The sequence below is a fragment of the Vulpes vulpes genome, unplaced genomic scaffold (genome assembly GCF_048418805.1).
Source record: "Vulpes vulpes isolate BD-2025 unplaced genomic scaffold, VulVul3 u000000657, whole genome shotgun sequence".
Classification (NCBI taxonomy): domain Eukaryota; kingdom Metazoa; phylum Chordata; class Mammalia; order Carnivora; family Canidae; genus Vulpes; species Vulpes vulpes.
Window position 1 is genome coordinate 1,209,591 of NW_027325810.1, and position 17,408 is coordinate 1,226,998.

Here is a 17,408-nt window from a genome sequence, read left to right on the forward strand (position 1 = left end):
AGTGAGAGATCACAGAGGGAGAGGGGGAAGCCAACTCCTGGCTGAGTTGGGGGCCCAATGTGAGGCTTGCTCGCAGGACTCGGATCCTGACTTGGGCAGAAGGCGGGGGCTCCACCGACTGAGCCATCCGGGCGCCCCTTGCCCCGTGGCCCTTTGCACGCAGTGTTCATTGCTACTCTGTAAGAGTATTAAAGTAGGAACGACCTCGCTCCCTCAAAAGATAAATCGTGGGGTAGTGACCCAATCAACAGTGAAAATTACCTGGAGAAACGTCAACTGGAGCGTAAGTCTGAGAAAGGAGCAAGGTGCAGAATGACAGGTGCGGGGTAATTACGTGCCTAAACGTGTTAAAGAACACACCTTGCTCTTGGCTACAGGGACATGCACGGGAAAGCCCGAGGGGGAGGGCGAGCTTCGTTCTGTGTCGTTCTATTTAAAATACTAAATCACGATTTTAGTTTTGAATCCTCATACTTGCGGCGGGGCCACGGGGGCTTATGGGGTCACTAAGCCATGGCCCGTACTTGGGAGTCAGGGGGCGCAGGCTGGCCGTCCCCGCCCCCGCCCCCGCCCCCGGCCCGAGCCCCACGCCCCACGCTCCCCGCTCCCCGCGAGGACCGCAGCCACGGAGGGCCGGGAACGCCCGCCCTCAGCGCCTAGGGCAGAAGCAGGCCGAGGCCCACCGCTCTGCGCAGTCGTCCTCCCGGGGAAGGCTCGGCAAACACCCGCCCGCGGGATCCGGCAAGGCGCCGGCTCCTGCAGGGGGGAGGACCCGGGGCAGGGCGGACCCCGCGCTGGAAGTCCCGGCCGCGCTGGAACCGGGCTGCGGGCAGGGATGCGCACGCCGAGGTCGGCCCGCAGGTCACGGCAGCCGGCGACCCGGGCCGCCCCCGCGGAGGCCCCGCCCCTCCCCGCGGAGGCCCCGCCCCCGCCCGCTCCGGCGTAGGCTCCGCCCACCGCGCCCTGGCCCCGCCCCTTCCGGGGGCTCGCCGCGCGCACGCGCCTTCCGGTCGGCGCTTTGTTGCGACAGCGAGGGGGCGGGGTGCTGCGGGCCCGGCGCGCCGCGCGGCTGGACGCGGCTCGACGCGGCTGGAGGCGGCTGGACGCGGCTGGACGCGGCGGGCGGGGCGGAGGATGGAGGCGGCGGCGCCCGCGGCGACGGTTGGGGCCGCGCGTGAGGAGGCGGCGGCGTAGGCACCCGGCGGGCGGCCGGGCCATGGCGGGAGGCGGTCTCCGCCGCGCTCGCTGAGGGGCGCCGAGGCCCCGGGGAGCCGCGGCCCATGGGCTCCCTGAGCAGCCGGGTGCTGCGCCGCCGCGGGCGAGCCCGGGCCCCGCCGGAGCCGGCTTCCGGGGCCGGGGGCGCGGCTCGCAGGCCGGACGCGGGCGGGGGCGGCGGCGGCGGGGCCGGGCACGGCTTCTGCTACTGTCCCGGCGGCCGCAAGCGCAAGCGGAGCGGCGGGGCCTTGTGCTACTGCCACCCGGACTCCGACACGGACGACGACGAGGACGAAGGCGACGAGCAGCAGCGGCTCCTCAACACGCCGCGCAGGTAGGTGCGTGGGGGCGGCGGGCGGCGGGCGGGGGCCGTGACCCCTGACCCGGGGCCGTGACCTGAGGGCCGTGACCCCTGACCTGAGGGCTGTGACCCCTGACCTGGGCCGGGACCCGGGGGCGCCGGGCCGAGCTTGCGCCTCCTGTCCGGGCGGGCGGCAGGAGAGCGCGTCCTCCTGCGTCCGGTCACCTTAAGGGGCACCCGTGCCGCCGCCCGCGGGTGTGGAGGGCAGTGGCGGGGGCCGCGGGGCGCCCTCCCGGCCGCGAGGGGGACGTTCACCGACGGGGACCGGAACGCCAGCCCGCGCCGCAGCCGGCTCTGCCCAACCCCCCCCCCCCACCTTTTTTTTTTTTTTTCCTTCTCAGAGTTGAAGAACAGGATGTTAATTGGTGAATTAGAAGATTAGAATGTAAAAAAAGAAAATTAGAATGTAGTTTACCCGTACAGTGTTTTCACGCAAAGCAACCCGGCTGGGTTTTTTTTTGTTTGTTTGTTTGTTTGTTTTTGTAAGATCGTCAGCGGGGGTCACAAATGTACTTTTTTTTTTTTTAATGAAACTTTAAAAAACTCAAGACCTCTGCTGTACTTAACACGAGTATGACGTATGCATCGTTAGAGGAGAGGCTCACGGATACCCTCTGTCAATGGCTGGATGTCTAGAGGCCTTTCGTGCCGGCTCCTGCAGGGAGGCCTGTGTTTATTTACAAAAATGGGCACCCCCGCCCCCCACCTCGCACCGCCCCCCGCCCCCCGCCCAGATGTCGAGTTTCCTTCTCTGGAGGGTTACCTGGTGGGCTGAGCTCAGACTCTGAGGTCTGGTCTGCATTCTGTGCTCACTAGCCTTATTTCCTCATAAGGAAGATGGAGATGCTAGTACTTGGATTTTACGGTTTGACAGGTATTAGATTGTGTATAATGAACAGTGCCTAATGAGCGTGTTTTTTTTTTTTTTTTAAGATTTTATTTATTTATTCATGAGAGATACGGAGAAAGAGAGAGAGGCAGAGACACAGGCAGGGGGAGAAGCAGGCTCCATTGAGCCAGGGACCCCGCGGTCACACCCTGGGCTGAAGGTGGTGCTAAACTGCTGAGCCACAGCCCGACCGTGCCCGATGTTGAAGCACTCAGTAAATATTATGTCTCCTTGAAAACTTGGCCACCTTTATCATTACGCACTCTCTTTATCCCTGGTAATATTTCCATGATTACTTTCAATAAGTATTAAAACATATATCTTTTCCATTGTTTCCTTTTTTACCTGTATCTTTATAATAGGTAGCTTGTAGAGAGCATATAGTTGGGTCTAGTCTTTTTTTTTTTAATCCATTGGGATAATCTATGCCTTTTAACTATTATTTAGACCACTTATGTTTAATGTCATTGAAATCTATGTGTCAGGGTCCGATTAAAAGAAATTATGCAGTAATTTGAACAGGGAAAATTTAACACAACCATTGTTAACAAGTAATGGGGAATTAAGGACTGAAGGTAAACTACTAAGGAAAGAGATCTCTACAAATATACAGGAATAGAGGATATAAGGGTGCAATCACGACTTGGACTGAGACCGAATACCCAAGGAAGGAACAAATGTGGAATATAGCCATCTTTCCCAAACTGAAATTCAGATATTGGAGGTGGTGTGGCTGTAGCCCGCACTAGACAGTAGAGAAGTTTGCTGAGATGTGGTAGGATAAGACGGGCGGGCAGGCAGCTGCGCACTGGGGTGCCAACACACTCACTTGGAGCCTGTCGGGCCCACAAAGCCAAAAATATTTATTGTCCAGATCTTCACAGAAAAACTTTGCCAACCCCTGAACTACATGAGTGGACTAGAAAGTGTATAAAGCCGTATTACAAAATACGTCAAGAATTTAGTATGTTTTATATCAGTAGAAGAGGCCTGGCTGTTTAGCCTAGCATGGATGAAGGGTGTAAAAAAATATTAAGAAATTTAATAGAAATTTGTGTGTTGGCACCAGTCACAGTCCCTGAGGTTGTCAGATGTGCTCTCCCACCTCAGCCATCTACTCCATGAAGAGCTTTGGCTTCCAGGCCCACCTTCCACTCATTTAACGCCTTGACAGCTGCATCTTTTTACTTCTACGTCAACGTAACTATTAAAACTCAACTGTTCTGCAACCAGATCTTGGGTTTTGCTGTGTCTAGATTGTCATTAAATTTTGAGACCTAGTAGACAGTGTTTGTTATAACTATGTACATACCGTTCACTGCCAACAAGTAGTGTGCTAGGATTATATATTATACTTCCTGTGTGCGATGTCACAACTCGTTTTTCTGTTGAAGTTTTCTAACCTCACATTTAAGTGCAATCTTTTTTCTATATTCCACCAAGTGCTCAGAAGTCAAACCCTGTTTTCATTTTTATCTTATTGCATAGTTCCCTTTTTTTGTATTGCTTTTTTATTTTCCTAGAGTTTGACTCTCCCCTCCTCAACATTGGCAAAAGAATAATATTTCTTCATTATATATTCAGGCTTTTCTATCTTCCAAATGTATTTTCATGGTGTTCTCCTCTAAACCCAAGTTTTGCCCCCACCCTTCATCCTCCTATTCCTTTTTTTTTTTTTTTAAGATTTTATTTACTTGTTCATGAGACACACACACACACACACACACACAGAGAGAGAGAGAGAGAGAGAGAGAGAGAAGGAGAGAGAGAAGCAGGCTCCATGCAGGAAGCCTGCTGCAGTACTTGATCCCAAGATGAAGGCAGACGCTCTAGCGCTGAGCCACCCAGGCGTCCCTCATCCTCTTATTCCATTCTGTATCCATCATTCTCCAGGTCTGCACTTATCCAGGGACTTAATTTTACCACATCTCTAGGATTGTATCTAATTTTTCTGTAGCCTGTGTCTTTTTCTTTCTCACCCATTTTAGGGATCTGCATCCTCATGTATTTTCCTCAGAAAGGATGCAAAAGGAGGTAATTTGTGCTTGTCTAAATGTAAATTTAGCCTTTGACTTTGTTCATCCTTTGGCAGTGTATGGAAACCTAATCTAAAATAATTTCATATCCTTGATGATACAACTTCATTGTCTTCTAGCCTACAGTGTTGATGAGAAATAGGATGCTGGTCTAATTCTCTTTTCTTGGGACGCCCTCTCTCTGCGTGTCTCTCATGAATAGATAAATAAAATCTATTTAAAAAATAATAATAATTATCTTTTCTTTTTAGGTGACCTTTTTTCCCTCTGGAAGTTTTGGAATTTTTTTCTTTGGTATTTTGGAATTTAACTAGAATGTGCTTAAGTGTAGGTTTTTTTTTTTTTTTTAAGATTTTATTTATTTATTCATGTGAGAGACAGAGGGAGAGAGAGAGAGGCGGAGACCCAGGCAGAGGGAGAAGCAGGCTCCATGCATGGAGCCCAACGCGGGACTTGATCCCGGGTCTCCAGGATCACGTCCTGGGCTGAAGATGGCGCTAAACCACTGAGCCACTGGGCTGCCCGTAAGTGCGGGTTTTTTAATTGCCTCAGTGCTTGGTTGACCTTACAATCTGGAGACTAGTTTGGAGACATTTTCTTCCAGGATTTCCTTTTTCCTATTATCTTGTTCTCTTTCTTGGACTCCTCTTAATCAGATTTTGGATTTCTTGGATTGTACCTGTTCCTTTTTTCTTTTTTTCCTTTCTAGGTGTTTTTTGCTTTAAGTTCTGGGAAGTTTCCTTAACTTTATCAGTCTGACTCTCGTTTGGCTTTGTAATTTCAGTAATCTGCTTTTTAGTCTCTAAGAGCTCTTTTTTCTCCTTGTTTCATCATAGTATCCTGTTGTTTTATAAATGTAATATTCTCTCAGATTTCTAGATACACCAGTTTTAGAGTGTTTTAAGTTCCCTTTTTCCTAAACTAATATATTTTTTCTGGTGCCAGTTTTTCTCTTTTCAATAGTCTTTAATCTCCCAATTCTCTCCATATTGGGTCATCCTTGGTTGTCTGCTTATATTTAAGAATGAATAACTGGTATGTGTATGTTTTAATAGAGTAAATAGATCTATTGCTACCAAGCCTTTGCTTTAGGAAGACTGACTACTGAATTGGATATGAGTAGAACATGCTTTGTTTTAGAGTAGAGGTTCCCAAACTTTTTTTGTTCACAGAACTCTTAGTGTCTCAGTAATATTTTTCATGGTACCTCTAGTCCTAAAGAAGTACCTCACAGTTAGGCTCAAACTACTGCTTAATAGTAGTAGATAGTATAGTACCTGAAAGATACTGCTGTGTTGTTTCCTTCCAATATAAAATACTCCACACGCATCCCTGAGTTTGCTGTGGTGCTCCAGGTGCTTAGACACATGGTTTGGGGACCGTGATTCAGGGTGAATGGGTTAAGAGCTCACAAACTACAGATTCCTCAAATGCCAGAATGAGGATTGCTTTGTCCGGGGTGCCAACACCTACACTAAAGTCTTAGCTTTTCCTGATAGATTTGTCCTCTCCTTCCTAGAAGAGCCTTGGAACCTTTGAGTTATTTATATTCTGGCTATCTGTGTTCTGTATTCATACATGGTGGGAGAGGCCATTAGGGGAACGTATTTCCCCATTTTTAGCCTCTCTTTTGCCTTTTCTTCCCCTGAGACCTCCTCCCCTCAACCCACACAGGCTTCTGAAGGGCAGATGGGTTTCATCCTCCATCCTAGACCTTCACGATGTATTCCAGGTTGGGGCTTTTGCTGCTCTTTTGTGTTCCATTTCATTTTCTAACTTCCAGATCCATTGAATTCTCTCACCAGGTGATAAACCCATCCTTACTCTCTGCTGTTGTAGGCTTATTCCTTTCTGTGCTTTTAATCTTTTAATGTAATTTGGGGATGGTGCCATCAGGAACTAGAAACTATATTGTCCCATTTATTTCTCACAGTAACCCAATAAAGTGGTTATTATTCATATCCTCTTTACATCTAGGGTAACTGAGCTGTGGTGGAGCTGGGATTCAAACCCAAGTCTCTCCACCACCAAAGCATGTGCTCTTTTTACTGTCTGTTGGGAAGACATGTCAAACACATTGGTTCAAGACATCATCTGAAATGATAGCTTCATTTTTTTTTGAAAGATTAAACATTTTAACTACCAAGAAAACTTGTCAGGATTGGCCAGGAATATGAAAAAGTATGCATTGGCCTTTGCCTACGGCTTTTCTTACTCATTGGACCATCTTGAACAATGATTATCAAACTTAAAAATATATACAATTCATCTTTTAAATGAGATCCTACGCAGAAATCCCCAAGATATCGGGGATCCCTAGGTGGCTCAGCGGTTTAGCGCCTGCCTTTGGGACAGGGCATGATCCTGGAGTCCTGGGATCGAGTTCCGCATCGGGCTCCCTGCATGGAACCTGCTTCTCCCTCTGACTGTGTCTCTGCCCTCTCCCCCCGTGTCTCTCATGAATAAATAAATAAAATCTTTAAAAAAAAAAAAAAGGAAATCCCCAAGATGTGATGCTGCTCTAGTTGAAGTTAGGTGAGGGTGTCGAGGGTTTACTTCTTAGCTCTTTCTTCTGGTGGCCCCGAAGACACTCTTCATTGAGCTTAGTTTTGAAAACCTTTGATGTAAGGCTGCAAACCATTTGTCTAACGGGGAAAAAAAGTTGTTTGACTAGTTTAAGGATAGTTTGGTACCAAAATAAGATTAAATGTAAATTACTCTAAAAATTACTTGGGTAGGTAAAATTTTTACTCTTGTTCTCCATTTTGTAGTTGCATAGAAGTATCATTGCAGTTATATTGAGATCCTTCATAGTACTATTCTCTAAACAAGGAAGTCAGAAAAATCACTGTGCTGACTTACAGGTAATTCACTTAGTTCAACAATCACAAATTACAAAAAGATGCACAGTGAAAGGTCACCTGTATATGATGTCCCATCTAGCCACTATTAACCCTTTTGGGAATAGAATACCCTAGAGATAACTACTATTAATTAGTTTCTTATGTACTGATGCAAATTTGCATATAATATTCCTCTATCCTTTTACACAGTGGACAAGTTGGCTCTGTTTAATAGAAATTGAACAACAAGAATATTTTGTTTTATGCAATATGAATAAAACATTCAGTAATACACATAATATTTGCATTTCTTTTAACAGGAAAAAATTAAAGAGTACATCCAAATATATTTACCAAACATTATTTTTGAATGGTGAAAATAGTGACATTAAGATTTGTGCTCTAGGAGAAGAGTGGAACTTACACAAAATATATTTATGTCAAGTAAGTATTTTTCTATTTAAGTAATCTAGGTAGTTATTTAAAAATAGCTCAAACTCTTTCAAGTCATGTTCTTTCTAATTGCATTTCACTACTTTGCATGGACAGTTGTTTAAGTCCTAACATCTCATTCCAAAGTCTTGTTTTATTAGAAATACAGCATACACTTAGTTTGGTCTAGAAAACAGATTTTGAATATTTATTGTCATACCAGCCCAGCAAATTTTTGTCATTACTTCAGTGAGGTTCTTGTATTGATGCCTTTTGTTGACAAAAGAGAAAAAAGGGGAAATTGCTGAATTTGTTTATTTGTATATAATTATTAAATTGGATGAATGTAGCCGAAATGTTATTTGTAGTTATGGTTGAATATGAATGGGAAGTTTTGACACTTATTCTTTTCTTCTGGAAAATGCAGCTAAATTAAAGACCAGACGCAACAAATACAAACTAATTCATTCAGCTGATATACATATTTGGTTTGTGTGCTGAAAATATTACTATCTGCTACCTCATTTAATTTAAAGATTCAAAACTTTCAAAATGAAAGAGTCACTTTAATGGCTCAAATATTTTACTCATTTATTCTTTCATCAAATCTGTTCTTTCTTCAAATCATTGTTCTAGGCACTGGGAATAGAACAGTGGACAGTTCAGTTTTTTATCCTCTGGAGTTTATATTTTCTCCCTTCTTCACTGTTTGACAGTAATTACTGGTAAGACAGTATAGTACAAGATTTTCAGTACGAATATTTTAAAACGATAACGTTTTAATCATGGTTTTTATTTAATTTTTTTGAATAAATTTACTTTGGCTTGAAGTATATAGCCTGGGGAATATATCAGAACAGTGGTCTCAACTTGAGGCTAGGGTCCATGTCCTCTTTTTTTTAATCTGTGAAAGCAGTTTTGTGAATTTAAGGATGAGAATACCTCTCTGAAGGCTTTGCCTCTCAAGAGAAACTGTATTGATAATAGTGCAAGCCAAATGGTAAAATATAGTAAGACCTCTAAGGACAGAAACAATATTTTGTTTACTGCTGTATTCACAGTGCCTTATACATACAAGTATTCAGTAAAATTAGTCAATATCTGATCTATTCCAAAGTAATTCTAATTATGAGAGGTGCCATCTAGATTGTAACTAAAGACTTCATCTGTTCTGGTACCTTTCCAAGAATTTAAGTCCATTCTGGAATTTTCTGATTAGGATAAAACTAAACTTTGGATTTATCTTAATTTCTGGGGAACGTCCCTTTAATGCTGACTCGGGACTGGTTTGGACCCTTTACAGCCACTAACACAGTAAGGATTCAACAGTATGAAGGTTCACTCCTTCTGAGTACGTGATTATGTATTCACCTTGTGTGTTGTCAGATGTTTATGAGAGTCTTAAATATGTGTTACAAAGCTTGAATTTAGGATGTCATTGAGAAGGAAAGCATATACAAGATGCAGAAATTGATTTAACTAAGTAAAAAACTTTTTTTTTAAGATTTATTTATTTATTCATGAGAAACACACACAGAGAGAGAGAGAGAGAGAGGCAGAGACACAGGTAGAGGGAGAAGCAGGCTCCATGCAAGGAGCCGGATGTGGGACTCGATCCCCGGTCTCCAGGATCACACCCTGGGCCGCAGGTGTCACTAAACCACTGCACCACTGGGGCTGCCCACTAAGTAAAAAACTAATGTAAGTTTCAAATAGTAACATAGGGATTCAGTTCAGATAGTAATATGAGGGATCCCTGGGTGGCGCAGCAGTTTAGCGCCTGCCTTTGGCCCGGGGCGCGATCCTGGAGACCCGGGATCGAATCCCACGTCGGGCTCCCGGTGAATGGAGCCTGCTTCTCCCTCTGCCTATGTCTCTGCCTCTCTCTCTCTCTCTGTGTGACTATCATAAATAAATAAAAATTAAAAAAAAATTAAAAAAAGATAGTAATATGAGAATTTGGTTTAGTTTTCATTAAATTAATGGTCAACAAAGTATTCTGACATACCTTAAGTGTCCTTAATTTCATTTTTCCTGTAGACATATTTAGCAATTCTTTTTCTCTTGAAATAATATGTATTCTTTTTGATTGAGCAGTTGTTTGGAATTAGGAATGGGAAAGTAATTTGGAAGAAACAAAGTACTGGATAATTGTGGGTTTTTTTGTTTTGTTTTTTTAAGTCTGGCTACTTTTCTAGTATGTTCAGTGGTTCTTGGAAAGAATCCAGCATGAATATTATTGAACTGGAGATTCCTGACCAGAATATTGATATAGAAGGTAACCACCACCATAATTACTATTATGCAAAAATTATAACATAATCTTTTTTTTTTCTTTTGGTAGAAAATAAATATTTTTTTCTAACCTTGTAGGCTAGGAAAAAAGCCCCATTTAATATGCCAGGGTGACAGTTTTGTGTTGATTTGCTCCATAGTTTTTATCAATTCTATTCTATCTGTCCCTAACCTACTTAGTCATGTAGGCCTTATCAGTTTGCTTACTTAAGCTTGTAAAATATATCTGCCTGGGATATGGAAGCTGTAGGGTGAAGTATTCCCCATGTATGAAGACTTTCACGTAATCGGTGTTTTAGAGCTCCGAGTTCTTAGATGAGGAAGCTGAGGCTTACAGGATTTAGGGACTTATTTTAGGTTTTAGCAGTTTAGTGAACCTCAGTCGGCCTATAGTTTTTCTAATTACTGTTCCAGTGCTCATTCTCTGCTCCCCTCTTTATCCAAATGTTAAGTACCCAGTACTTAAAACAGAGGCAAAGAAAAAAGTTAAGGATATGTATAAACACATGCAAAAGTGGCAATAGAGAGAAGGAAGGATAGGCCTAAATAGCTGTGGTGGCTGGGGGAGAGTGTGGCATTGGAGAGGACCTGGAGCTATTCCCCACTCCCCAGTAATGAAGCACTGAAAGCACTAGGGTTAAGAGTATCATGGGGTCTGTGTACTTAATGATTGGTCTACTCAGGGTATCTTTATAAAACTTTTCCAAGGGTGTCTTTTTTTTTTTTTTTTTTTAAGATTTTATTTATTCATGAGAGACCTAGAGAGAGAGAGGCAGAGACACAAGCAGAGGGAGAAGCAGGCTCCCAGTGGGGAGCCTGATGTGGGACTCAATCCCAGGACCCTGGGATCATGACCTGAGCCAAAGGCAGATGCTTATCTACTGAGCCACCCAGGTGTCCCTCCAAGGGTGTCTTAATTCTGATTAATATCTTAATCTCTGTCAAGATTAGATACAGAATAATCCAGCTCTGTTAGGTAGAATAAATGAAAATTTGTAACAGTTATTAAATTAGCACCATTAATCAATAACCATTACTAACATTTTAATTATTGATACTTCTCTTATCCTTTTATGTACATCCTAAATTTATATGTATGTCTTAGAGTATGAAGATGATCATTGTTGTTATTTTAGTAATTTATAGATACTGTTCTTATTTCATTCCCTATGTCTACTTTTGTTTTCAGCACTACAGGTTGCATTTGGGTCACTATATCGCGATGATGTCTTAATAAAGCCCAGTCGAGTTATTGCCATTTTGGCAGCAGCTTGTATGTTGCAGTTGGTGAGTATGCACATTATTCAAAGAAAGGATCACAGTTGGACCTTTGTTTCAAAGTATTTATTCTAAAAACAAAAATAAAGCTTAGCTTTTTAGTTTTTAGAATAAAATGAAATGTGTAAATATGTCATTTGCGATAAGTCATTTAAAATGCTTAACCAAAAAAAAAAATACTAATAAAATAAAATGCTTAACAAAAACCGATTTATTATAGCTAAGGGGGTCATCATGTCTGTGTAAGATGAATGCAAGCAATTTCAGTGTAGGATATCTTAGAATTACTATAATGTGGTTAGAATTTACTTGTCTAAGTCCATTTACAGATTTCTGTTCATTAATGATTTAACTGTTATCAAGCAGATCACTTAACGATTACTGATTCATATGGGTCATGGGTTTGAAAAGCATTGAGTGCTTTGTCAGCTTTTTCTTAATTTTGAAATTGTTGTGGTAAACCACACAAATATATAAAATCCATTGGTAGAATGACAGATTTGTTCTTTCAAAAGAAGTATATTGAGCAATGTGTCAAACTAGACATAGGAATCCAAAGGTAAATTAAGACCTAGTTCCAACCTTTAGGGAACTCACAATATAATGTGTGTGTGGGAAAAAAAAAAAAAAAAAAAAAAAAAAAAAAATATATATATATATATATATATATATATATATATATATAAAATGTGTGTGTGGGACCCAGTAATAAAAAACTGTCTGGTTTTATAGGTATGGTAATAAACATCCTGTAGGATTTAGCAGATGAACAGAGGGAGTGGTCAGTTCAATTTGGTGGTGCAGAAGAGGAAGTTGAATCATGAAGACTGAAAATGTATTTATCTTGCAAAGAAAGAAGAGCAGAAGGAAGCTTTTTATACAGATGTAAGATGTGAAACAGTGGAGGATCAGGGAATCTGAGTGGGACATGGCTCTAGCACAGAGATAAGCACATATAAGCTCTTTAGCTTACACAATGTATAAGAAAGGTTGTAGAGAAGGCAGCAAGGCCAGATTGTGAAAATCCCTCTATACCTTTTAAGAAGTTTTGACTTTGTATGTAGGTACTTTTGGAAGATTTTTTAAGAAACATTAATATATTGGGCATTTTATTTTATTTTAATTTTATAGTAATGATTTATAGATACAACACCAAAGGCATGAGCCATGAAAGAAATAACTGATAAACTGGTCTTCATTAAAATTAAAAACTTCTGTGGGACGCCTCGGTGGCTCAGTTGATTAAGCGTTGGCCTTTGGCTCAGGTCATGATCCCGGGGTCCTGGAATTGAGCCCTGTATCGCTCCCTGCTGAGCAGGGGAGCCTGTTTCTCCCTCTGCCCCTCCCCCTGCTTGTGCTCTCTCACTCTCTCTCTGTGTCAAATAAAATCTTTAAAGAGGGACACCTGGGTGGCTCAGTGGTTGAGCATCTGCCTTTGGCTCAGGGCATGATCCCAGAGTCCTAGGATCGAGCCCCACATCAGGCTTCCTGTATGGAGCCTCTTCTCTCTGCCTGTGTCTCTGCCTTTCTCTTTATGTCTCTCATGAATAAATAAAATCTTTAAAAAAAGATAAACAACAACAACAACAAAAAATAGATAAAAGTAAAATTTTTAAAGAAAAAAATTTACTTATTTGAGAGAGAGTGTGCATGTGAGTGGGAGATAGGGCTGAGGGAGAGAATCCTCAAGCAGACTTGCTGATGAGCTCAGAGCCTCATGTCCAGCTTGATTGTATGACTCGTGAGGCCATGACCCGAAACGAAACAAAAGTTGGATGCCCAACCGACTGTGCCACCCATGTGCCCCCTTTAGGAAGATAATGATCAGAGGAAAGACAGTTATGTTTTAGAAAGAATACTTCAGAAATCATGTGAAGGATGTATTGAAGAAAAGGTGAGTAATCTTACTGCAGTAGTCCAAGTGAGGGTCTAAGGTTGGGCAGTAGTGATAAGCATGGAGAGTAAAAACTGGATCACAGAAAGATTAATCGGGGATAATCCACTGGACTTGGTGACAGACAAGATATTAAGAGGAAAGCGGAAGGAGCTAGAGGGGGGCGGGTAGTCTCAAATGACTTCCAGGTAAGTTTAAAGATCCTAACGGAGTCAGTACTTTATTTTGATCTTTAGAAAAAGTTAATTGTTTCCTTTTCTGTGACATTTGTATGCTGATCTGTGTGAAGTATTAGTAAATAGCTTGCTCAATATACTTAGTTGAAATCATTTGATTTTTTAAATGCTGTGATCCTTTCAGTACTTAATTTTCAACAAGTACACTTTATTTTCTAACTTTAGTCCTTTTGGTTTTGTCCTAAATCCATTTTCTGCATTATCTTTATGACTTCACTAACTAATTTAATAATATACTTGCATGGTGAATGTATTTCAGAAATTTAGGTAAAAAGTAACATTTTTTCATATATTGAATAAAATTAGTTCATTTGAAATCTTACATCTAAACATTTCAGATTAATATTTCAATGTAAATAATATATTTGTTTTAGGTGCATCTCTTAGAAATTGGTAAGTGTTTTGTAGTTTAATAAACACTTCTGATGATTCATACTGTTCACTTGCCTAGCTCCATCACATGGTTGACTGAGTATGTCAAGAGATCTTAATTGAAAGAGAATAGGCAAACCAGGCCGAATGGTGCTTAAATTTGCCGGTCCCGGAGAGGGGAAGAATACAAAAGAAAGAATAGCAGTGTTCATCTGTTACTTTACTACCTTACTGCTTTTACCCCCTCCATTCTGCTTTTCAATTCCAAGTATTTAGTTGAATACTTGCTGGATTTTTTTCAGTACTTTTACTGGACTTCAGATTTAGGCTTGCTACACTTGATGAGTTTTCTTTCATTTCTTCTTCTTCTTTTTTTTTTTTTTTTTACTTTTTAATATGTAAAAGCACATATTCAGAGCTAATTTTTCCCATGTGAAATGGGCCTTTCCAGTGCTTATTTATATTTGCAGGATGGTTTAATACAGCAGTGTGGTGAGACAATGAAGGAAACAATTAATGTGAAAACTGTATGTGGCTATTACACATCAGCAGGGACCTATGGATTAGATTCTGTAAAGAAAAAGTGAGTTACCTTTTTTATTTTTCCTCCCATCCCACTTGTGGGAATTTGGCTGCTTTGGTTTCTTAAGAGAATGTATAGCTGTAAGAAAGAAAGAAATAAAAAAAATACAGGACTAGACTTTGGTTAAAAAAAAGTCCTGTTTTACATTTGGATAAATTAGTAAATTTCTTGAAAGTGTTGTCTATGTAAGTGACCATGGGTGGGTTATACATGTTTATATGTGGCTTATGAAAACTCTGGTCACTCTTTACAGTGTCTTTTTTATTAATATTTTTTAAGTAGTAGGCATAATAGACATTGTATCAATACACCTACTGGAGATGTTTTTAACTCCTGAGAATTTCAGTACCCATTTTCAAATTACAAAGAAGGTAATAGAAGTATGCAAGTGCTTTCATAAATGATGTAACTCAAATTTGAAATGAGATTTTCTTAATTAGATATGCACTTATTAATATAAAGAAAATATTTCCTTAATAACTGCTGACAAAAACAATACTAAATTTTTGGTTGTTTAATTTAAAAATTCGAGCATGTTCTAGCAAGACTAATTGTTTTTATTTTAACTATAAGTTCTACTAAGTAAGTTATAAATACATGATATATTTACATATCATGTAATAAATAATTCCATGTTTTAATTTCAGGTGCCTTGAATGGCTTCTGAACAATTTGATGACTCACCAGAATGTTGAACTTTTTAAGGAACTCAGGTATTTTAATTTTAAATAACTTTGTAATTAATCATTCTAAATAATGTTTATTTGTTAAGGTATGCATTTCCTTTATGCAAAAATATATTATTTATGAAAAAGTGAACAATTTAATGAAAGGTATCTTGACATCTATGAACTGAAGAAATGCTTCACAAATTTCTTTGTTATAAATAATATGTATGTCTACTATTTTAACCAATTTTAATATAAAAATTTATTGCTAATATAAAACTATAGAAAAGTATCAAGTGTTACTTCACTTTTGCTAGGGTCTTAGAGAATCTAAAAGTTTTAAAAACCATCTTTACCATTGCAAAATTAAGTTTTAAAGATTTTTATTTTAAGTAATCACACCCAACATGGAGTTTGAACTCACAACCCTAAGGTCAAGAGTCACATGCTTCACCAACTGAGCCAGCCAGGCATCCCTGCAAAATTAGGTTTAAGAAAATTGTTTTAAATTTTATACTAGGTCTAATGAAGTTAAATTCTTGGTCAGGTTGGCCTTTTGAATAGCATCTGCTTATTATTCCTTCCTGCCTTCCTTCCTTCAACAAATACTTCCTGAATGTCCACTATATATGAAGGTACTTTGTTAGGGGCTGTGAAGGATTCAGAGATTATTAATTCATGGTTTCTGCCCTCAGAACATCCCCTGTGATGTCAATTTTACTGATTTTTTTTTTTTTTTTTGCAGGGGTGGGTGGGCAAGTGGGAAAAAGACAAACATTCTTATGTTTAAATACAATATGGAATAGAGAGAATTCAAGTTTCTTTTAACTTTAAAGATGAAATACAAGAAGTAGTAAATGTGTTATTTTTATTGCTAGACCATCTCTTGTATTCCTGGGTCTTTTCCTTTCCTCTGCCCTTAAGAGGTACTTTGGTAGAAAAGTTTGAGAAGTATTACCTAGTGATATCAGGGTATAAACAAAGCTCTGCATTATGTTTGGTTTGAATATCATTAGAAACACTTTTTTTTTCTTGTTTATAATTTCTCATTGAGCTCTTTCAAAAAGAAATTGTAGTGGTCATCTTAAAACCTAGATGTTCTTCTGGCTTTTTATGGCTTGAAGGAATGGGGGGAAAAACAGCTGGTGATATCCTTTCCACTAATACATATTTCTTGATCTTACTCATTAATAGTAATATGTTTTATGACCAAGCAGTTTTCTCAGGCTTTGATGTTAAAGGTTACTTTGAAGATAATAGACATTTCAGTGAAATTTTGACATGTCTTAAAAAAAAAAAAATACAATGAATGGGCAGGAAAGACCTATAAGAACACTGCCACTTTATCAGAGCATACTAAAAGTTATCTCATGGAGAACCTTGTTTTAACTGGGTTAATTAGCAGATCAAAGCTCTTTGTTTTCCTGTTCAAAGAAAGACCTTTCATAGTATATATACTGTCTGAATTAAAAGTATCCTTGTGTTCAGGTAGGTTGTTTCTGTCTAAGATTCTTCCGTCTTGGGCAAAAAGACTGATACAATTTTTAATTCCACATTTTCTTTTCATAAGAAAGAATTAAAAAATTTTAATTCCACCAGAGTATTTTAGTCTGCACAAGAATAAACTCAGTACCTCTGCTTTATCTTTTCTAGTATAAATGTCATGAAACAGCTCATTGGCTCATCTAACTTATTTGTGATGCAAGTGGAGATGGATGTATACACAGCTCTTAAAAAGGTATTGACATAATATGTAAGGGCATCACCTCAGCATTACTTATAATAGCGAAAAATTAGAAACAGCTAGTGTCCAGGGAAAAAGGAATGTTGTAAATGTAAGAGGAAATATGCCATAATGTTAAAAAAATTCTTTGTTTAGGGATTTGCTGTCATGAGTGATTTTAATTTCATTCTTTATACTTGTCAACCTTAAAAGTATAATAGCCAGTTATTTTACCAGCGAAATGGATTTATTTGGGAATAGTAGAGGAATTGCAATTTGTGACATATATGCTATGACAAACCATAGGCAACTCCAGACCTCAAAGGAAAGGAACATAATAGAGAAAAGATAGAATTTGGGAGGGGCTGCTTTGAATGAAATTCTGTTGGAGGAAAGTGAGTTCCTTGTTGTCTGAGTTGTGGTGTCTTCTTATTGGCTGAGCTTGTTGCTGGACAAGGAGAAATTCTTCCTTTTTCCTGCTAGAGTAGTAAAGTAGGCTTCTTCCTATTGGAAATGTGAGGCACCTGTCTTACTGTTGGGTCTGCATTGATGACAAGTGCTGGGCCATGAGAGCTCCCATCCT

The 17,408-nt window shown here is 40.3% G+C and overlaps 1 protein-coding gene across 5 annotated transcripts in view; it reads left to right on the forward strand.

The window, feature by feature from the left end:
- Positions 1-1,140: 1,140 nt before the first annotated feature.
- Positions 1,141-17,408, forward strand: part of GMCL1 (germ cell-less 1, spermatogenesis associated) — a 55,396-nt gene continuing 39,128 nt past the window's right edge. For 3 of the 5 annotated variants that reach the window (XM_072746167.1, XM_072746169.1, XM_072746168.1), the window contains exons 1-7: positions 1,141-1,549; positions 7,665-7,788; positions 9,958-10,054; positions 11,261-11,358; positions 14,322-14,434; positions 15,082-15,147; positions 16,756-16,840. In XM_072746167.1, the coding sequence (XP_072602268.1) occupies positions 1,281-1,549; positions 7,665-7,788; positions 9,958-10,054; positions 11,261-11,358; positions 14,322-14,434; positions 15,082-15,147; positions 16,756-16,840 (852 nt within the window). In that variant the 5' untranslated portion in view covers positions 1,141-1,280. The remainder of the gene's footprint in view (positions 1,550-7,664; positions 7,789-9,957; positions 10,055-11,260; positions 11,359-14,321; positions 14,435-15,081; positions 15,148-16,755; positions 16,841-17,408) is intronic. The other 2 variants (XR_011999337.1, XR_011999338.1) reach the window with 1 other exon arrangement.